The sequence below is a fragment of the Wyeomyia smithii genome, chromosome 3 (assembly GCF_029784165.1).
Source record: "Wyeomyia smithii strain HCP4-BCI-WySm-NY-G18 chromosome 3, ASM2978416v1, whole genome shotgun sequence".
Classification (NCBI taxonomy): Eukaryota; Metazoa; Arthropoda; class Insecta; order Diptera; family Culicidae; genus Wyeomyia; species Wyeomyia smithii.
The window spans coordinates 208,333,844-208,356,999 of NC_073696.1; the positions used below are offsets into that span (position 1 = coordinate 208,333,844).

A 23,156-nucleotide genomic window follows, 5' to 3' on the forward strand; every position below is an offset into this window, starting at 1 on the left:
TTCATTCATGATAATGTGATTCATTCATGATTAACAGTGTGATGAATATGGGGACGTCGTGAGATGAATAATTGAGCAGTGATTCAAGTTTAAAGATGGATATGGAAGCGTTGTGAACAATGGTTTGTTTTACAAAATTCAGGATAAAGCTACCTAATTTTACTAAGTATACAATGCTGAACGATTCCATAAGAGTACGTAAGCATATTTAGTTTATTTGTTTAATGATTTCGTGAAAATTTGGTGTTTAATCCGTGCATTCTTCAGAATATCGGCTTAATGAGATGAATAATGGAGCAGTTCCCCTATTATATTCCACAACAGTAACAACACTGGCAAGTTTGTTCAATCATCATTATTCCGGATAACCCTTCACCGATGATCTAGTTCTCCTATTTTCTCTTGCCTGTCTTGCCTGCCATTTCCAATAATTCTGCAACTACCAGAAACTCCATAACAGCCGCCAGACAGGCAGGTGCCTAAGTATCAACGCGCCCAGCGCTATTAGCCCGAAATTGTAATCCGGCTTTTCTTTGTTCGTCACGGTTGGAAACTGGCTGAGTTTAAAACGTTTAAAAGTGGACAATTTTCGCGACGGTCTCGATGTTTTCGGTTTTTGAAATTTGATTCCTGTATCCAAATTAAACCCCTGCATATGTAGCCGCAAGACGTTATTCTACGTCAAAAAAGCCCTCTTATAATTAGCTGGTCTGAGTAACGTACAATAGTTCTTCCTCAGGGAATTATATTTATGACGTGATATTGGCTGGAGGAACGAAGTTTCGATTAGGCTCCTTCCAATTATCAAAATATAGGACTTACCTATAATAAAACTTACCAGAGGTTTAGCATTCAGGGAATTGTGATTGTGAGGCGCTGTGCAAGAAACCTGGCCAGAGAATCAGGTGAAGTCTTACTCCAGGAAGTTGTATTTTTGTGATATTGGTAGGGTGGCAGTAGTAGTCGTAGTAGTAGTAAGCTTACACCTCTCACAAAAGCACCGATATAAATGGTTAGCGTATCACATACTTCTAAAGTGATACTGCAAATAAAGGGTGATTTTTTAAGAATTTGGTTTTTCTTAAAAAAAACGCATTAAAATTACAAAACTGTATGAAATCTTTATTTGAGCCGATAAATTGGTTTATGCCATTTACTTTTTAAAGATAATTTCATTCAAATGTTGGCCACGGTTACGTTTTAAATGGTCCTTACGAAAAGTCCAATTTTGGGTCACTTTTTTGAGCATTTCGGCTGGTATCTCGCGAATAACGCGTGTAATGTTGTCTTCCAAGGCTGGAATTGTTGTTGGCTTATCCGCATAGACGAGAGACTTAACGTAGCCCCACAAAAAATAATCTAGCGGTGTTAAATCGCATGATCTCAGCCAATTCACCGGTCCATTTCGTGAGATGAATTGCTCACCGAACTCATTCGGCAATATGTCCATTGATTCGCGCGATGTGTGGCACGTTGCTCCGTCTTGCTGAAACCACATGTCAACAAGACCCAGCTCTTCCATTTCCGGCAAAAAAACAGAAATCATCGCGCGATAGCGAGCGCCATTGACCGTAACGTTGCGATTTTGATCATCTTTGAAGAAGTACGAACCAATGATGCCTCCAGCATGTAAACCGCACCAAACCGTGCATTTTTCTGGGTGCATTGGCGATTCTTGTATTGCCTCTGGTTGCTCTTCGATCCAAATGCGGCAATTTTGCTTATTAACATACCCATTTAACCAGAAATGTGCTTCGTCACTGAACACAATTTTTCGGTAAAACAGTGTATTTTCGGCAAGTTGTTCTAAGGCCCATTCACCAAAAATTCGACGCTGCGGCAAGTCGTTCGGCTTCAATTCTTGTACGAGCTGTGTTTTGTAAGGCTTTACACCAAGATCCTTTCGTAAAATCTTCCATGTAATCGAATAACACAAGCCCAATTGCTGCGAACGACGTCGAATTGACATTTCACGGTCTTCCACTACACTGGCTGATACGGCAGCAATATTTTCTTCTGTACGCACTCTATGTATACGTGTTGGTGGGTTTATGTCCAATAGAGTAAAACTGGTTTGAAATTTCGTCACAATATCTTGAATAGCTTGCTCAGTAGGTCGATTATGAGGACCATAAAATGGTCGTAATGCGCGAAAAACATTTTTCACAGAGGACGAACTTTGGTAATAAAATTCGATTATTTGTAAGCTGAACAACGCGCGTAAGTCTGTTCATGGTGAAATGGCAAACCAAACAGAGTACATTAGACTTTGACAGCTGTCAGAATTCCCGCGTGAACTGTCAAATCTGAATACACGAAAAACCAAATAGCAAAAAAAAAATCACCCTTTAGTATGAAGTGGGGTATAGAAAAAACACCTGGGGAATATCACAATGAATCAAACGTCTTTGGTCGCAGTAATGAGTCCACACAGAGAAAAAGTAGGAGGGTACCGTCATCCGGGGTGAGATTGTGCCAAAAAATGATGCTTTTTTGTTCTCAAACTTGTAACGCACACATTTAAGCAAAGAATTCGATCAAAAATACACCAATGCATTCTAGAATGTTTTGTTAACAACGACAAAAAATATGGTTAAGTTACAATAAACTATAATTTTGCTAAAAATACATGAACTTTGGCTCAATCTCACCCCTTCTATGGGGTGAGATTGTGCCAAAAACAAAAAGTTGAATCTAACACCTGTTAAAAGAACAGTAGTGTGTCTACGAATAATCCACATGACTAACATGATAAAACAGTAAGTATAGGGACGACCATAAACAACGTGGACTATTAACGGGCTTTAGGGGGTTGATCAGAAACTATGTTTCATATAAATTATAGAAAAATGTATGGCTGGATCAAATTGATACATAGAGTAATTAGTTATGAGAACGTGGCTTATAGACAGTCTCTATACACATAGTGGCGTCTCCAGGTAGCCTAAAAAGGTTAAACGTTAGGACATGAAATTTGAGAAGACTTTTCGTTTCAATTATTATGTGTCATTGACAACTGTATATTCCATTGGAGATCTCAAAACTTCTGGAAACGAACCCACAACCCTCCTTCTTCGCTTTAAAAGTCATCAGTTTATATAGAATTGGTGTACAAAATTTTGTTACATTCCATAAGTAATATCAATCATTGAAAATTTCCATCTAATAATTGAGAACAGTAAGCTTCTCAAGCTTTTAGTCATTATTTCAAAGAATACCATAGCTAGACAACATACCTTATGCTGTGGGAAAAAAACATACCCTATGTAAACAATGCAAGTGTTTTGGTGTATACTGATATAATTTTGTGGTGAATGTGAATTCCGCACACTGTGCCGTCCAATATAGCTTGGCACAATCTCACCCCAAAAGGACTCGAAAAGTGTACAGTTTGGAGAAACATTATTTTCTAAGCCGGCACAGGCTCAATGCATAATATTTCCTCAACACATTGGAGACGACATCCTAACGTACCAACTGAGCAGTAAGTTGATGTGATTTCTTGATCGGGTTGGTTTTCCTGGGACATTTTTGGATAACGTTATTTGCCCATGTTTTTCACCCTGTACTCTGAAACATTCTTTAAGCGAAACAGTTCACTGATATTATCCATATTTTAAGTTGTGAATAAATATGTCATGTTTCATAAAGTATTGAATTTGAGGTATTAGGTTTTGGAAATCTCAAGTAATTTAACACACAAACATTTCCCGTTTTGGCTCAATCTCACCCCCGTGGCTTAATCTCACCCCGGCAGACGGTATCGTAGACGCGACCGCAAGACGTTGGACTACGGTATTTTCATATTCCATTAAAACAAATAGTGGACGGAATTGTAACTCTAGTATTATCTGCAATTTTATTCAGCAGTGCATTACTAAATGCTGAGACGTTGAAGAGTTTTAAATAATAACATATACTCTAAGAATGGATCTTGTATATTGGCGCTGTCACTTCAGAAAAACATTTGTTCGTAGCTGCTCTACCAAGACAATCATTTAATTTAGCGAATTGGGTAAAATTTTCCTATCTTAACAAAAAGCAAACTCAACAAAGTTATCTGAACATGGATCTTAACCAGAACGATTCAAGCGGAAATTCAAAGATTGGAAATTGTTTGATATAAAACCGATAAAACTCATGCTAGGTTAGCTCCAGCCCAGCTTATGATTTCATTTACTTTGAGAAACTACGTTTATTACAATAACATAAAAAGCAAGAACTCAATTACACGCTTTTTGTGTAGTTGTTATCAAGGTTTTGGCGAGTGACAGGAAAATATATTACCTTCTTTAATTATGATTTAGAGTATTTCTAAATGTTTTGTTATTTTTCACGATAGATACAAGTTTGTTTTTTCTTTGTGTACGAGAAACAAAAACAAAACCGCGCACCGAGAAACAAAAACGAAAATAAATGTATGTTCAGTTCATTGAGAAAACTTCACCAATAATTTATGGTACTCTACCGATATTTTACGGTACTTAAAGGAATCTTTTTTTATCTAAATGAAATTTCTAGCAAATAAGTGTTGATCATTTATCGGCAGTAATTTTTCCTCGATGAATAAAACTGGATGAAGAAGTTTAAATCGCTGCTATAGAGTTGTATTTACAACCGTGTTCGTTTAGGCGTTTTAATTTTTTTTTAAGTGGTAATGAATAAACGAGAAAATACTAAATCTTCGATAAACACCCACTATAGCTACCCACACACGTGCTAACGCAATCTATACATACGAACGGATGAGAAATTTAATTCTATGGTGTGCGCCTATATAAGTGACCAATATATGCTATCACACGCTTTCTGCTGTTCCGGAAAGAACCGTCCGCTTTGCAGGTCAATGAACGAATGCGAATTTTAATTCGATGGCGCGTGCATGATACCGGTACAGTATAGGAATGAACATGATGGGGTCAAATGTTTGAATTGTACCTTTTATATCAAGCTCTCGTCAGTTATTTGAAAGAAGGAGGAGTTTAAAAGAATAGGAAATGGTAAGGAAAGTCAAAAAGCATCGGAGACAGTGACCTCGAGTAAATCAACAACAACAAATCGTTTACAAAGTCAGATAGATTGTATATAGTCGGGGGCCTAGCGTGGTTGGTAACGTCTCCGACAACCACGCTCGACGCCTGGGTTCGAATCCCCACGCCGACATAGGTGTTGATGGTTGTGGGGTGGCGTGATCCACTCACAACCAACCCAACTGGTCTAGATTCATTCCTAGCCGACACCGGGAGATTTTCTGAGGCGAAAAATCTCTGGGATTACGCCTTCCATCGCATGAGGAAGTAAATCCGTTGGCGCCGGTCCGTTAATCAACGGGTCGTTAGTTAGGGTCCTGGGTGGAGTCGCCTCCCGGGCGTCGGTTATTGGCACAACAACAGTGGCGGTACTAGACCGACGGAAATAAGCGAGAATAAAAAAAAAGAGATAGATTGTATACGTTAGTGTCGGCTGTGCTTGGGAAGAGAGGTATGTTTTAGACAGTCGAAGTTATTCGCCAATTTTCCAATAGTATATCTTTAACAATAGGTTGTTTTTGTCATATAAATTAAATCGTAAAAGAATTTCTGATCGGTTGATGCCAAAACCTCGATATTCAGAAGAGAAATGATAGATATATAAGCGCTCAAAACCTGACCACCTTTCCCTAGTTTTCGCGGATTGAATTACAAGATTTTCAAGTTCAGGCGCCTAACTTCGATATAGACGTTAGTCCAACGTCAAAAATTGCCAGTGTTTATATTTTTTCCAGAATTGCAATTTTATTACCTACAACATTGCTGAAGACACCATTTCAATCATACAAGCTGTTTTTCTAAAACAGAAATTTTTATCCATCAGTCACCATTTTGGATAGGCTTTTTTGAAACAGCAGTCGCGAGTTTACATGAAGAACCGACATCATAAAATGACCTTTTTATCAAAAAAGAACAACCATGAAAAGTTTCGGCGAAATCGGAGCTGATATGCCAGAAAAGAAATTTTTTGTTTCACCTATTTTCCATGCAATGCCTCATTGGATTTATTTATTTATTGTAAGGCCCAGAACGACCTATGCTGGTCTAATGGCCAACATCGAAAGAAAAAGTTGTTCAAGATAAAAACCAAGAATCAACGAAAAACTTCAACTGCTGGTCACTGTTTCAACAACGGGTGCAATGAAAAATACATCTATCAAGGTATTGAAGGCTTCACTCTTTATGCTTTCACTGCATCCATTTTTACAATTAAAAGCGGAAAAGAGTGATTCAAGGAAAAAAGATCTTTAAAACTTGAATGTTTGAAAACGCGGTGGCGGGGGTCCTGATCTTCGTTCAGGATCAATCATTCTCTACACAACCTGAGAATCGTTTCATTCAAATTGGCTGGTATTATGAAGTGCTAAACTGCGGGGCTTTGGGATATTTTTTCTACAAAATTTACCTCTTGTGTTGTTAGTCTAGGCCTAGAATAGATGAAGGCAACAAACGATAGAAACGGGTTTTTCTCATAGTCTTCTGAAAAATTGAATTGAAAATTATTTTTTTGATTATCGAATTGACTTTCTGTTTCGTAATGTCAAACTTCTTGAGGATAGAAGACAACAAAAAATGTTTACAAGACCGATCTCTAAAAGGAGAAAAACTTTCATTCTCACAATCAAACATTTGTAGAATAGAACATACCCTTCCCCTCGTGTTTCCAAATCCTTTCTCCTTTAGTAGAATAGATTTTAGCAATGAAATATGGTGGTAAGTAACACAAAAGCTCCTCTGCTCTGTGCCTTTTTTCCTAATCTGACATTATTGGTAGGTTTTTTGCTCTCTCAACAACTCCTCTGCCTCTCATGCATGTTCTCAAGCCGCTGCTTTTTATCTCAACGCAGTGTACAACTGTTTGGCTTTTCTTAATCAATACGTTGCCAGTTCTGCATGTCACAGCTGTAATTGTATATCCAAGTAAATGTAATCAAAAGTTCACAGACACTTTTCACATAGTATGAAACACTAAAAACGGTACACTCTCATGTATGAATCATATATTCATGGTACATCCGTTCAATCGATTACGACATTCCAGGCGAATCTAAATATAGGACAAAGTCAGCGAACACACAAAATTTACATATTGGTTTTTAAGTTAAGTTACAAATGAAAATTGAAATTTCTTACCAAGTACCACAGTGGCCAGCGTTAACATTACTAGCGATTCCATCTATCAAACGAAGAAAAAAAAAGAAACGAACCGGAATACAATTTTACGAGTAGCAATGATTTATCTGTAGTGAAAGTAGTCTTGTCCCTAGGATTATCATAAATAGCTTTTAATAGGACGTAATCTTGGTTGAAAACCAACCGAAAGCTAGCGTAGCATATTTTAACCAATTGCCTATTGTCTTTCCCGTTTCGTTCTCTCTCTGTTCTCCGTTTTCTCTTTTTCCGTCCTTTCTCTGTCTTGTCTCTTTTTGTCCGTTTCGTGTTCTCAATCACGCGGCTTTCTTTACATGAAATTTCCATCGGGCATTTCGAACTCCGCAGGAGCTACAGGATGTTTCCCGGCAGCCGTCGCTGGAGTCACTGACAGGTGCTGACGATGGCCATCTGCACCCGGGCCATGTGTTCCAGAATGGGCATCGAAGGTCGCCCAGTTTGAGGTGAGTAGCTATTTCGGTTATTGCTATCGATAGTTGCTTGACTGAAATTAATTTTCTAGGAGAGAATCGCCACTGGTGCGAACGCCAAGCCCGCGACGGCGGCATCACCAGCACGATATAGGCTTCTCGGACACGGTATCAAACGTCGTCGAAATTCAAAAGGAAGAGCACAGACGCGGTAGGCATCATTTCGGCTACGCCCACAGGCACAACCGAGGTATTTCATTAAAAATTCATACTTTAGCCCCAGTCAGGCCCAGATTGTTTCGATGTTGGTGTTGGTGTTGTGCAATATCTTTAACCAATCAGAAAAGCAACAACAGACGACAACTGTGTATATCCTTACTTGGTTACCTCTCTTGCACCACAGTTGTCGAAACTGTATCGAAGTGTTCTCAGCAAAATTTCCACCACTATTGCCTTTTTAAACTCTTCGTTATTTTCTTTTATGTTGCCGTGAGTAACTATGTAGTATTGTGTGCGATACAAACGAATAAACCCAATAGCTATCAACTTTCCGTTGCTCAGAGTAAAACCCTTCAAGTGGCTTTTTCTTCGTAATATTTTACAGTTAGATTTGGCCTACTAAACTACTAAACACTCGTGCGTGAGTTTTAGTCACAACTAAACATAAAATTCTTTCAACTCAGCTCCTAGAACACAAAAAACCACCTGTTGGCAATAGTGCCAACCCCCAAACTGCAACCCAAACAACAACAGTGCAACACCACGCCGATGCGTCAGCGGTAACAGACAATAAGCAAAAAAACAACGGAAGGTTATGAATTTTTACTTGAAATCGTCTACCTCGCACTCATTTTTCAGCATCACCGATCGCGCCGGTTCAATCTCTTCCACCTCGAACTTAGCAGAATGTAGAGGAATTCAGTTGACTGTTTTGCACCATTGCATAGCTACGATCTATAGAATCGAGGTAGTTGTGTGAGCTTTCGTCGATACACGAAGCTGTAAGCTGAGCTAGATGTAATAGTTTTTTTTTGTGTTTAGAAATAAACTAAAATCTCACAGAGCTAGCGAATGTAGGTAGTTATGAGTTGAGATTTTTCTATAGAACTGTACGACGATACAGAAGTAAGAAAACGGGAAAAGTTCATCTTTATTACTTTACACTGACTGAACTATTTGCAAGCCATTTTTGAATAATTGTTTAAGCATTTCTGAGATAATTTTGAGACTCTAATGAGGCATTTTCAAAACTGTTTCTTTTGAAACATTTTAGAGATATTGTGGAGACATTTTTCAACACCATTTTGGAGTTTGTTAAGACATTAACTTTTAAACATTCTGAAAATATTATTTAAATAGTTTTGAAGCTTGTTCTAAAACTTTCAAAGACCTTTTTGGTTCGTCGATGTAATTTTTAATTATTTCTGATACATTTGTAAAATTCGCCTCTGAGCTAGCTTCGAAACTTGTTCTAAACATCTACCCCTTTCTACAATATTGTTTTAACAGATTTGAAACATTTTGAAGACATTTGTGATATAATGTGATTTAAAATATATGTCAACTTTATTGTTTGAGAAATTCATAGGCCCTTTTTAAAGCATTTTCGCCGAAATTTCGCAACGTTTGATACATTTCTGAAACATAATGGGGTTTAACATTTACCATTAATTCTATTTTTCAAGTTTTGATTTACTTTTTTTGCTTGCGCGACTTGGTAGACAAGCCCCAAGTGATGAACTGAAAATGGCCAAGAGCAAAAAAGTAGGTCGAAACGTAGAGCAACAGTGTAGATGTTTTTATTTTGTATCACCGAAAAGAATCAATCAAAACCCACAACAAAAATTTTGAAACATTTTGTAGACATTTTTCAGATATTTTGGGAGTACCTTTGTGAAAATTTTGATTTATTTGGGAGATATTTTTGAATTTGTAAGATACAAATTTAGATATTTTTCTGGCATCTTTGCATCTGCGATTCTTATGCAGTATTTTAATGCATTCGCTTCTGAGACTTCAATAATAATATTTTTGTGGTTTTCAAAAACATTTTCGAGATTATATCAAAAGGGCTTCGAATATAATTACATTTAGAACTTTCTGAGAAAATTGTTGAGACATTCAAAATTCTTTTTAATATTGATTCTAAGGACAGTTTAAAGATAATTTCGAAACATTTTCAATCGACTTCAAGACTGTTTTAGAGCATTTTTAATGGAATCACTTTTGAGATAGACAATTTTTTAAGAGGTTGGCAGTTTACAACCTCAGACTGTTTTCTAGCATTTAAGAATAATCACTTTTGAGACATTTTGGAACTCTGTCAAGACGATATAAGTCTTTTGTTCTACAGCTAGGTTTAATTTTGATAGACTTTCAGTCAAAGTAGATAAAATCGATTGAAGTGCAGTGACAGCCTAGTTTAGTTTAGTGCTTGTGATGCTAGATTTCTTTGAAATTTGATAATTTGATTGTTCATATACCTCAATCGTCAATCACTTAGATTAGGAAAATAGAAATATGATGCAGTAGTTATAGGAGCAACATACAGTATGGTAATCGAGAATTTAAAATCCAACAATCAAATTCCGAACCCCGAAACCATAAATGCAAAATGAAGAATCTAAAGTCATAAACTCAAGATCTGAAAATTTAAATTTAAATGCGAAAATCCTGAAACCAAAATCTAAAATCAAAAATGAAAGATTTAATATTCAGAATTCAATATCCAAAATCAGCAGTTCCATTCAAAAAAGTGCTATTCGAAAAACTTTCCGCTACGATCATACTAAAAAGTATTTGTTCCGAACCAAAATCTTTATACTCGTTTTTTTTTGTTTAGCCCTATGGGTTACACTTTCGCGAAAAAACAATTTTTTTTTCCAAATTTTTAAATAGCTGCAGTAATGCAAAAATATTAAACTGGGCTCTCGTGGGTCTCGAACTGCCGTTTGTATCGTGATACTAAATTGCAGTAGCTTTTATTAATGGAGACGTGTTACTGATACCGAATAGATGTTAAATGCCAATGTCTTCATCGAAAAGTGTGGTATAACGTTTTCAACAGTAAATGAAAGAAAAGTTAGTTTCACAACATTCAACCAATCAATAGCACGATATAGCTGGGAATAGCATGGTATAGTCTGAAATCTTACGTGCTAAATTTTGAAACAAATATAATAAAAATATACATTCATTAGATTAAAAAACAGAGACTTTTATGTTCATGAACCATACACTTAATTGTTTACTTTGTTTCACTTTATTCACTTTTTATTAGGTTTACCTATACTAAATTTATTTGATACCGTGTAAAAATAATCTACCAAACCGCGTAGAAGAAAAGTTTGCAACAGATTTCAATTTGATAAAAATAATACCTTCACGATGTTTATTTCTTATGCACGTGGCAAGTGACCCTGCTATTTTTTTCGAGTTATGTCATTCTCTCAGTTTCGCGAGGTATTAAGATATTTTATTTCGTATCAGTGCTGAAAATTATCATTGTCACTAGCCAAATTCTCCTACCAATCTTTTTAAATATTCTCTTTCAATGAACGCAGCATCCTATCAGATTTTACATTAGATTTTTATTTTTGTAACGAACTGTCATATTCTGACGAAATATTTTGTGCGTATCGTGACGGTCTCGCAATAAAATTCACTGAAAATCCAACCTAATGATCCTCACACTGTCTTCTTTTTAAGTTATGTCATTCTTTCAGTTTCGCGCGATACGCAAAGACATTTAATTTAGTATAAAGTGTTGGCAACAAGTGGGACCGGATAGATGACGTATTTTGCCGTTTTGGTTGATTAGAGATCCTAGATGAACCCCCCTCCCCCTTCTAATTTAATTTTTTTTTTGTATTCCTCAGATAATATTACATGAAATATCACATTTTCACGGAGCTTAAATACTTTTTTTTGAGATACAATTTATTCAATTTTCAATTTCCACCATAACCAGTATGCGTCCACATTAAAAAAAAAGCTACTGTAATGCGCAAATATCAAACGTTGCACAGTGGGGCGACTCCATACAAAGGCTGGCCAAGCAAAAAAAGTGTCGATAAATGCGACGAAAACTTGGTATTAACATAAATTTGGGGCGCTGAACACGAATTTGGCATCCATTTTTTGTTTGGGGTCGTCCATAAAGCACGAAATCCAATTTTTAATATTTTTTGGCACTTTTTTTCTTTATTATCGAATTATATGATCTTTGATCACAAGTAGTGCCACCGGGTGTCCTCCCCATTGAAAAAATACGTAATTTATGGACGACCCCTCGAACTAAACAAATTTGCCCTAAATATTTATATATATTTTTTAATAAACTAAAACAACATAAGAATTACAAACTAATTACAAATTGAAAATATCATCATCAGCATCATCATCTTCCGCTGTGATCGCTAAAATCTCGTGTTGAATTGTTTCCAGAAAATTTGAAGTTCATTATACTTATCCGCAGGAAAAATGTCTTTCGCTGCAATTTTCATTTCTTCTAGTAATTTTCGATGTTTCATTGTTTCATATATATTTTATCTTCCTAATCCGGTTTCTATGGTTGCAAGAGGACATTTAAATAACACCATGAAATGACAACTTACTAGACATTGAAATAGGTGGTGCCGCTGACGTTGAAGGCTCCATAATAAAATTCAACGATTTTATGAATTTGAAAACCAAGACACTGGAATGACACAACGTTCTAAATGAATACGAAAAGATGCGGAGGGCGACGACTGTTCTTTGTTTTTTTCTCATATAGCAAAATGTGTGCTTTACTTTTGTATGCCAACGAGTGCGCAGCGAAAGCAATCTTCAAAAGAGGTATTGTTAGCCGGAGTTTGATGGTATGAATGTGCTGCTAGTATTTACAACTTTAATCAGTTTAGCGGATTTCATGATCATAAATTGAAAAGGGCTGAATGTTTTTAATATTGTTTTAAATTTGCAGAAAGTGATGAAGTTTGACATAATTAAAATTTCATAAAGATTTGTTTACCATTTTCTTATTTAACACTTATTTTATAACTTTTAATTGATAAATTTTGTAATTTTCGCTCAAATATTTATTTTATTCTTACGAATTGAGTTCGATATCAAAAATTTCCATTAATGGGGTATCATGGTTATGATTAAAATTAATCCTAGATGAAATTTCAACCTCAAAAAAAAAATGAAAAAAAACTGCTATCGCTTTTTTCACTAAAGTGACAATTTGCGCAGTTTTGCGCAGCAGCGGGCAGTATGCATTTGAAAGCTTACGTTTTTACCTAAATTTTGAATGTAGTCACAACCGTGGCAAACTGCGGCAACTAAACTTTTAAGCTACTTTTCTACAAAAAATCACGTTTTTTTTTTTTCTAGTGTCAGGTCTATTATGACAAAATTTTACAATATCTAATGAAAAGGGTTTGTTTAGCACAAGATTTACAACAACTGTTTCTTTGACGTCAAAAAAATTCAAGCTATCATTGAAGCTACAGAGCATTTCAAAGTAATGTACTTTTTTTCAAAAAAATGACAAAAAACGTCAGTTCGCCGAGCTTTGAAAAGTCATAAAAAATTCAGATTCTATGATATTGCGCCCAAATTTTGGATTTAGACACTTGAATGTTATAGCAATAAAGGAAAAATATTATGAAACAGCTAACGAAAAAAAAAATTTTAGGCTGATGGCCAGCGATTCCCCGTTGGGGTCTCGTGGGCCTTGAACTATCCCAAACGGCAAAATACGGTTTGTATCAAGATACTAACTTGTAGTAGCTTTTACCAATAGAGACGCGTGGTGGTTGTTATGGGCATAAAAGATTAGAAAATTGTCTTCGAAATAATAAAAAAAAATTGCTCCCCAAAAATTTGATAACTGCAGAATTTTTTGAGGAATCCAAAAAAAAATATAAAATTATATTATCTTCTGTGTCTCATACCTATATATGTAACAGCATAAAGCTGTTTGTTTCTTAATTTTCGCATCAATATTGTCATTTAAACTAAAGTATAAATTTATTTTTCTTGTAAGACTCAATAATTACACTGACCGACTAAAGCGAAAAAAATGCTACCCTAAAGCTGGAAATAGCTGATGTAGAAAGATTTTAGCTTTTCAACCATTCCTGTGCTTTTTTGTGCCCCTAGCCATTTCAAAAATGCGTCAATTCGCATAGTAATTGCCGTAACTCCACTAATAATTTATATTTTTATAAACAAATACTTTTTTTGGTTGCTAAGAACCAGTACTATAAGAAAATTATGGGTGCAATACAGTAAAAAAATTGCTGCACGCTTTAAAAAAAACCGTTTTATTTATAACCGAAATAGAGTGTGCTTTGCGATCCGAATGTTTTCACTGTTTTTTTTTTCCAAATTTAATGTGCAGTCTGCCAACGGCCTATGTATCAAACTGCACTTTTACTTTTTGCTACCATCCGACATGAAAAGAAATTAATTCTCTTTTTTCCGTGCCACAACCCAGGAAGCAATACCAACAGCAGCCAACACTTTATACGGAATAAAATGTTTTTTGCGTCTCGCGCGAAACTGTGAGAATGACATAACTTGGAAAAAGGCAGTGTGAGGATCATTTGATTGGATTTTCAGTAAATTTTATTGCGAGACAGTACGTTACAAAAATAAAAGTCTAATGTAAAATCTGATAAGGTTGATTAAAAAGATTGGTAGAAAAATCCCGCTAGTGAAAATGATATTTAGGGGTACCTGGGGTAATAAGCACCGTTGAGACATGATGCACCCCCTTCGATTTACTATGGAGAAACATTTTAATAACAATTCTATTATTGGAATTTATGTTTTCTATAGTCACCCTGTCAATTTGGCGGCACTACATTGTCAAAAAATGTAAATAAACACAAAAAAAGTTTTTGTTGCATACGGTCTAATTTTGTTGACGTAAAACTACGTCTCTCAGGAAGTTCGACTACATAGGGATGTAAAATGAAAATCTAAAACCGGAAAAAGTGAAAAATATGTCCAATTTCAAATGTTAATAAATCAGTAAGTTTTCAATGGATTTCCTTCATTCTTGCTGCAATCGATTGGAAAATCTTTTAAGAATCCTGTCAAATGCAGGAAATGGTAATTTTATTATTCGAACTATGTGCCATGTCAAAACGCAAAATTCGACCTCTGATTGGTTGTTCTATGATTGCTTTCCCAAGCACGGCCGACAATATTATAGAACTAGTAATTCGGAATGTACTATTTGACCTATATAGGAGCCTGTTTCAGCCGAAACTGCTCATATTAGTTCTATACAACGACTGCAAGAGTCCTTACAGCAGCAGTTCCAGCGAGTATCAGCCTCGATAGTGGCAGAGCCAGCTGACTCAACGGCACTTTCTTGAGTAAAAGTTACCGGTAGCGGGCAGCATCAGTAGTAGGTACATTAGCCAGTACTACCTCTAATGAAAATTTGCCGTATTTTGTCAACACACAAACGGTTTGCGATGCTGGTCGACAAATTTTTAGTGTGAAAACAGTTTTCAACTGTGTTATCAAAAAAATCCTTAATTCCCTCTGTCTCTGTAGCACACAGATGCGATCAATATTTTATCCGATATGAAATTGGTCAACAATTGTTCTTATAAGGACAACAAACATATTTTTGAAGATTTGATATTTTCTTATTTTGCCTTAGAATTGAAAGAAAAATGTTATTGTAATCAGCATGCACTCTGACTGTTGATACTTGTTTGTATAGTGTTTGTTCCATTTCTGTTCAATGTGCAAACTGAAATTCGGTAGCACTTCAACTCCAACTTGCGGTCGTGGGGGTACAATCCTTGTGATTTTCTCAGCTGTATTAAGTGTACTTAGCTCTTCAGTTGCTGTTTTCCATAAGCGAAAAGTGTTATTGCATCGAATACATGTCGAGCAGCATATTTCTGACGAACTATCGGTAAGCTTCAATGAAAATTACCGTTATGTAACCAGAAACATTTTTTTGTTATGTTCGGGGCATAACGCTTCCCGTAGCTCGGAGCATAAGGACTCTTTGTAAACAAATTTTTTGCTTTCATTTTAACTCGTTTCCAGCATTGTCCGGTAGTCCAATCGGCGTTCATGGTCCTCTGAACAGCCCCGATCGGTACTAGGGGCAATCAAAAACGGTGTTTCCAAAAACCTCGAGTGTAGGGAATTTCAAAAAAAAATTATTTTGCCATTATTTACTAAATGACAAAATGAGCCGTTCTGTCCCAATATTGTGGTGCATTCTACTCCGTGTATGGGGTGCATCTTACCTTATTTGCATGATGCTTCTTGCGCCTTTGTTGTGGTGCATTTTACCCCAGCGGGGGTGCATTTTGCCTCGATTGACGATTTTCAAAAATTATTACACTCACTTAAAAATGTGTGTCATGCATTTTCTATAATACAGTAAGTTTCTGTTTATGGCAACAACATTTTAAATTTCAGTTGCCAAAACTGGGGCCGTGCCAAAAAAGAAAACCTTCTTTGTCAATCATATATTCAATTTGAGACTTCAAAATTATCATGAAAATTTATTTATTTACATGATTCAATAGATATTTAACAAAATACGTCGTATATAACGTACAGTAATAACAAATTTCAAATTTGTCATTTTTATTCTCTCGCAGCGCTTGTACAACAGCGTCATCTGTGATGTCAAACTCTCTGTTTTATTTGAAAGCAAGTGAGTGTAAACGACGTCTGGTTTAATATGCCCGACCAGTTATATACGACAGTGCGTTGTTGGAGTACGACAGTGCGTTGTTGGAGACAGTTGGAGTCAAATACATGTTAAATTTAAGTTACCCATAAGCGAGAGAAATTTCACCCATTTTTAAAAAAAGTTGCACGACTTTTATTGAGTAAATTTCTACCCATTTGATGAGCTCGTCAAAAACCATCAGGCTCAGGATGTTTTCAGTTTCAGTTGAATCAGTTTCACCCTGGAACGGGTACCAAAATCAGCTAAGATTGTTGTATAAATTAATGTATACTATGTGCTATAAAATGTTGCCAAAATCGGAGTGTGCCAAAAACGGAGCATGCCAGAAATGAAACATGCCAAAAACGGAAACCTACTGTATTTCAGCATCAGATGCGAGTTAATAAGCGTTTTTATATTTTGATCAGTATATAACATTGGTTTTATCGCTCAACTTTATCAATAATATATTCTGCTTTCGTTAACTGGTGCGTTTTACCCCAGGAACTGATCAGTACTGATACAAAATAAAATATCTTTATGTATCGTGAAACTGAGAGAATGGCATAATGTTAAAAAAAAAAAGCTGGGTGAAGGTATTATTTTTATCAAATTGAAATCTGCCGCAAATGCGCTGTAATGTGTTGTTTATCATAATACTATAATACTATGCATAATAATTTTCCTGTCAATCAAGAAATTGGTGTTCAAACTCCATTTAGTGGGAGCAAGATTATAAGTACACTGGGGTCTTTTTTTACGCGGGTTATTTACATACTGTTTTTATACGCGGCTTTTCTCAACATGATTTTTTACAAACACGCGGATTATTTTTACGCGAATTGGAAAATTATTTTTACACGATATCAGAAAAATTAAAAATTAATACATATAATAAAACGTAAATAGAGTGAAGCGAAATACAGTAAAAAATAATCGTATGGTTCATAAAAGTAATATTTTCTGAAAATCTAAAACCGAAAAAAATGAAAAATATGTCCAATTTCAAATGCTAATAAATCGGTTAGTATTCGATGGATTTCCCTCGTTCTGGCAGCAATAGATTGGAAAATCTTCTAAGATTCTTCCCAAATGAAGAGAATTGTAATTTTATTATTCAAACTATTGTACTATTGAAAATAGTCAAGCCTTGTTAAACCGAAAAATTCGGCCTCTGGTTGGTCGCTATATGATTGCTTCCCAAGCACGGTCGACAGAATCATATACCTTGCAATTGAAAATATGCTATTTGGCCTATATAAGAGCCTGTTTTAGCCGAAGCCGCTCATAATAGTTCTAGACAGCGACAACAGCAGTCATCCCTTAGCAGCAGCAGTAGCAGAGCAGTGGATATCAGCGTTAGCGGATAGCGACCACAGCACAGCTGTGGAGTAGCAATGGATAGCGCACTAGTTGCAGCGGATCTCAGCATCGTTAGCAGCTGGACCAGCTGATGCAGGGACAGCGGATACCAATGGCGTATAGCGGCCACAACTGTGGCATGGCTACGAATAGCGTAGCAGTTGCAGCGGGTATATCTGACCATGAAGCATTTATGCAATAATTGAATGAAAATTGCAATTGCAGCAATCGGCCTTTTTCAAGGCTACTAAATGTTTTTGGAAGAGCATAGTGAATGGTTATTAATAAACTGCAACTGAGGTTTGATGCTCCTGCAAATGCACAACAATGTGATGTTTATTACGATTCGTTGATACTGTGCATAACAAGCAGTATATACGAAACAAATCCGATTTCAAACAGAAAAGTTCGGTACGTTCTGCTCACGATGCTGAGTCTGTTTCAGAAAATTCACTACACTTCATTAACAAGGATGTAGCGCCTTGAAGAAGACGGTTATGGTTAGACATCACAGCAGAATTTCGACCTTTAAACTCATGTCTACCATCGGCAATATCAAACACGCAACAATTTACTTCCATGCGACACGGGGACGGGAACATTTTCTCCTTCCAAGCTGCACAAAACGACACAATACATATTATAGCTTAATAAATTGCCTTAATGAGAGCTCTATCGGTCCGGCTCGAAATAATGTCCACAAGAAATCGTTTTTGTATATCTGTGTTGCGAAACTGAGAAAATCTGTAGGAACTGAAAATAAACTGAAATGAATGAGATGTATTTTTCGTACATGAGTATTACGCCATAGGAAATAAAATTTTTCGAACGTTGTAGAGTGGTGTAACTGGAAACAATTTAGCCACACCTATTTTTCCAGTTTTATCATGCAACTGAAGTTTGATGCTGCTGCAAATGCACAGCAGTGTGATGTTTATTACGATTTGTTGATACTGTGCTTAACAAGCAGTATATACGAAACAAATCCGATTTCGAAATGACTGACACGCAAGCAGCCAAGTTATCTTTCTTGTAAAAGTATTCTACTTCAACCTTGCGGTCGTGGCTTAGCACACAACCCTCCTGTGATTTTTTTAATCTAATCAAGGTATATTTTTAATATATTCGTTTCAAAATTTCTGTTATAATCAAGTAATAGGCATTTTTCGTTGATTCGGGAAAAAGGAACAAAAAACATTCATATTCGTATACCGATACGAGTCAAGGCCATTTCGATTAACTTTCGGTTAAGGAACGCTAAAAGCTAAAACTAAAAAATATAGCAAAATCATTGCCCTGATTTTTAGTGAATTTTTATTTTGAATACCGCATTTCGTTTTGTTTTGTTCAAATTTTTATATAATTTTTCTTGCCTATATTTACTTACCTATTATTATTTTTATTCGGATCAATTTTTGGATGGAGTTTTTTTACACGGATTTTTTCAAAGCAGTACAATCAACCGCATGAAAAAACCCCAGCGTAATTCAAATCGGCCAACGGTATAGTATGCCTACGTTGTGTGAAAATCTTGTCTTCCTGTTGGCTCGTACTCAGATTTTCATGCAGCCTTTATAGCAAGTTTCGAACGCTTTCATTTGCATTCAAGAGTAGGAGATCTCCAGCACGAGACGAGTGAAGTGTGCAGTGTGATATGAACTGTCTCACTCATTTGAAAAGAAAGTGCAATCTCCAAACATGAATAGCACCCGATCCCTACTCTTCAGTTAGGTGATGTGATGTTCACAATTGGATAACAGTGATCTATATAAAACTAATTTAATTTCTTTCAAAAGCTGATGGGTTCTGTTGAAAATAGAAACTCGACTACGCTTTGTTCGAAATATTGATTAGCCATAGGAGAACCGAGCTCGACTTGACAGCAGCATTTCGAAATCAGAACAGAATATTGTTATTCACCAGCCATAGCTGCAGAATACAACACGCAACAGCATGATATACTGTTGCGTAGGTGAGGGTGCTGCACGCCCGCTATTTGCTTCCATTCGTCATGAAAATTCGACTATCTTCTTTTCGAGCCGAAAGAAACACGATACAGCATATCGATGCGTTACTGAGAGTTTTCCATCTGGTCACGCTGGTTGCCGACACAAAACAAGATAACCATTTTTCATATATTCTTTTTTTTTTCATCTATAGTTTATTTGACACGGCACAAAAACAATTCAATATTTAACGGCACCAATTATATCTGGTAGCTTACTTTCTAAAGTATCTTAATAAATAAAAGCAAATTTTTTATCCTCGCTGCCGACTACGAGCTGAAACTAAATCTAACTTAAAGCTAGAATATTTTGCATTAAAAGCACAGGTTTGCTGTTTGATGATTTTCATTGCCATAGGTAAGCAGCATATTAAATTTGTTCCGCTGCTGGGCCAAGATATTACGGACTGGGGGGGTTGTTTCCATCGGGCCTTGAGAGTATCGTGCGGGTCTGATTGCTGTTTCCGGATCCGGGGTCTTAACGTGTTCTTGTCGTTTGGTTGGATGTAGGCGGAAGGGGATAGGACTAAACTGGGGCGTGGATGGATTTCAGGAAAACGTATATAAGGGACATGTAGGATAGGTCACGGCTCGCCAAGACATCACGAACAGGAACAGCCGGCTGCCTACCTTCGGCCTGCAGGGAAGCTATTGTAGACATTGAAAATGGATCTATCTTACTCCCAGTCGTAGGCGAAAACGAAACACTGCAGTATCTTTTTGGCAAATCCTCAGAACTCGGTCTATATCAAATCAATCATGTCAAAAACAAACAAAATGCTTATTTAGACCTATTATTCACAAACTGCACAGAAGACTTCTGTGTAGATGCATCATTGACTCCCATCTGGAAAAATGAAGCATTCCACACAGCAATTGAATATTCAATAGTAATGCATTACACTTCGTACCCCAGCGACTGCGAGTACGAGGATGTACCGGAATACCACAAAACTGACTTCGAACAAGTCAAACGTAGACTTCGCATAATAAATTGGCGTAGTATAATTTGTAAAGAAGGAAATGTCAACGAAGAAGTAACAAAATTTTATGAAATAATTAATCAAATTATATCAGAAAATGTACCTCTAAAGAAAAGAAGACGAGCGAACACCAACAAATATCCAGTGTGGTTTAATCCACAATTGAAGAACCTAAAAAATAGAAAACAAAAAGCACATAAAATATACAAAAAAGACAACAATAGCGAAAATCTTCAAAATTACCAAGAAATTTGCTGTCAACTTGACGCAGCCATTAAAATTGCACATGAAGAACATAATCGTAAAATCGAACATCAAATCAAGTCTTGCCCTAAGAACTTCTTTAATTACGTAAAAACCAAACTAAAAAGTAACAACTTTCCATCACGAATGCATCTTGACAGTAATGTAGGACAAACTAGTAATGAAATATGAAGTCTTTTTGCCACTTTTTTTCAAGAAATTTACACCACATACGAAGAAACAGATCGCGACCGCGAATACTTCTCGTATTTTCCTGAATTTTCGAATTCTTTATCTGTCAATCAAATATCTGAATTCGAAATTCAAAACGCACTTAAAAATTTAGACGCTACGAAAGGTCCTGGACCTGACAGAATAGCTCCAATTTTTCTCAAAAATTTGGCAGAAGAACTATCTACACCCTTACAACACCTTTTCAACATGTCCCTGAAGAATGGAATTTTCCCAGAACTCTGGAAAACTTCATATTCAATTTTCAAATCTGGCGCTAAATCTGACATTCGTAATTATCGTGGAATTGCCATTATTTCATGCATTCCAAAATTATTTGAATCAATAATTAATGAAAAAATCTTTCAACAAGTAAAACACCAAATTACAACTCAACAGCACGGCTTTTACAAAGGCCGATCAACTACCACAAATCTTTTGGAATTCATAACTTTCACTCTGACTGTAATGGACAACGGTAACCACGTAGAAGCTCTTTATACGGACTTTAGCAAGGCATTTGACAGAATCGACATACCATTATTACTCTTCAAGCTCGAAAAATACGGAACTGAAACAAAATTTTTGGAATGGCTGCAGTCATACTTAACAAAACGAACACAAATAGTCCGCTTTCAAAATTCCTTTTCAAACCCAATAGAAGTAACTTCTGGGGTTCCTCAAGGTTCCAACCTGGGCCCTCTTCTTTTTATATTATACGTAAATGACATTTCCTTTCTTCTTAAGTCAATACATGTGCTTGTATATGCTGATGACATGAAGCTCTTTATAGAAATAACCAATGCAGAAGACTTCGAAATATTCCAGAATGAAATTAATGTATTCTACACTTGGTGCAACAAAAGCCTATTAAAACTCAACATTAAAAAATGTAATTCAATAGCCTTTAGCAGAAAAACAGTAACACCACCTACAAACATTTTCTTAGGAAACCAACCAGTAGAAAAATGCAAAATCGTAAGGAACCTAGGCGTAATCTTAGACTCCAAACTTACATTCATAGAACATTATAATACAATTATCAACAAAGCAAATAGTATGCTGGGCTTTATAAAACGCTTCGGCCACAATTTTCAAGACCCATATACAATCAAACTATTATAGATTACATACGTCCGACCAATTCTGGAATATTGTAGCATTGTATGGAATCCCTATATTGCCACACATGAAGAACGCATTGAATCTGTCCAAAAACTTTCTTTTGTACGCGCTTCGTAAGCTAAATTGGACATCATTTCCCTTACCATCATATGAAGCACGCTGCATGCTTATAGACATACAAGCACTTAAAGAACGCCGCGATCTTTCATTGCTTTATTTTATCAATGACATTATTTCTCAACGCGTGCAATCTACTCAATTATTATCACAACTAAATTTTTATGCACCCAGTCGTCAATTAAGAAATCGTAAAATATTTTCGGAAAATTCTCACAGAACAAACTACTCAAAATATGGCCCAATAAATCGCATGATGCGTCACTATAACCAGCACTGCGAAAATATCGACATCACCATGGGCAGAAATCAAATAAAAAACGACTAACTACTGGAAATAATGTATAGAATATAAGAAAACATTGTATTATTATAACTGTAGTCTACATTGCTTGGCGAAATAAATAAATAAATAAATCTAGACCTGGCGTCACGGTGTACAGGGCATGACCAAACGACGTGCTCTATGTCGTGATAACCTTCACCACAGGCAGATACCACTCTCCCCGAGCCCAACACGACGGAGATGCGCGTCAAATCTATAGTGATTGGACATAAGCCGGGACATCACGCAAATGAAATCCCGACCTACATCCAACCCCTTGAACCACGGGTTCGTCGATACCTTGGGGATTATGGAATGTAACCACCTTCCCAGTTCCCCCTTGGTCCAAGAATTTTGCCAACTGATGATCGTATTCTGACGTACAAATGCGAAAAATTCATTAAAGGCAATTGGTCTTTCATAAATATCACCGTTTGTTGCGCCCA

At 36.2% G+C, this 23,156-nt stretch overlaps 1 protein-coding gene across 27 annotated transcripts in view; it reads left to right on the plus strand.

Annotated features, from left to right (window-relative positions):
* Positions 1-23,156, plus strand: part of LOC129727649 (voltage-dependent calcium channel type A subunit alpha-1-like) — a 352,389-nt gene that overhangs the window by 309,467 nt on the left and 19,766 nt on the right. For 21 of the 27 annotated variants that reach the window (XM_055685666.1, XM_055685660.1, XM_055685663.1 and 18 more), the window contains 2 exons: positions 7,530-7,645; positions 7,705-7,862. In XM_055685666.1, coding sequence (XP_055541641.1) covers positions 7,530-7,645; positions 7,705-7,862 — 274 coding nt within the window. Of the gene's footprint in view, positions 1-3,192; positions 3,199-7,529; positions 7,652-7,704; positions 7,863-8,295; positions 8,486-23,156 lie in introns of those variants that run through there. The other 6 variants (XM_055685668.1, XM_055685673.1, XM_055685683.1 and 3 more) reach the window with 5 other exon arrangements.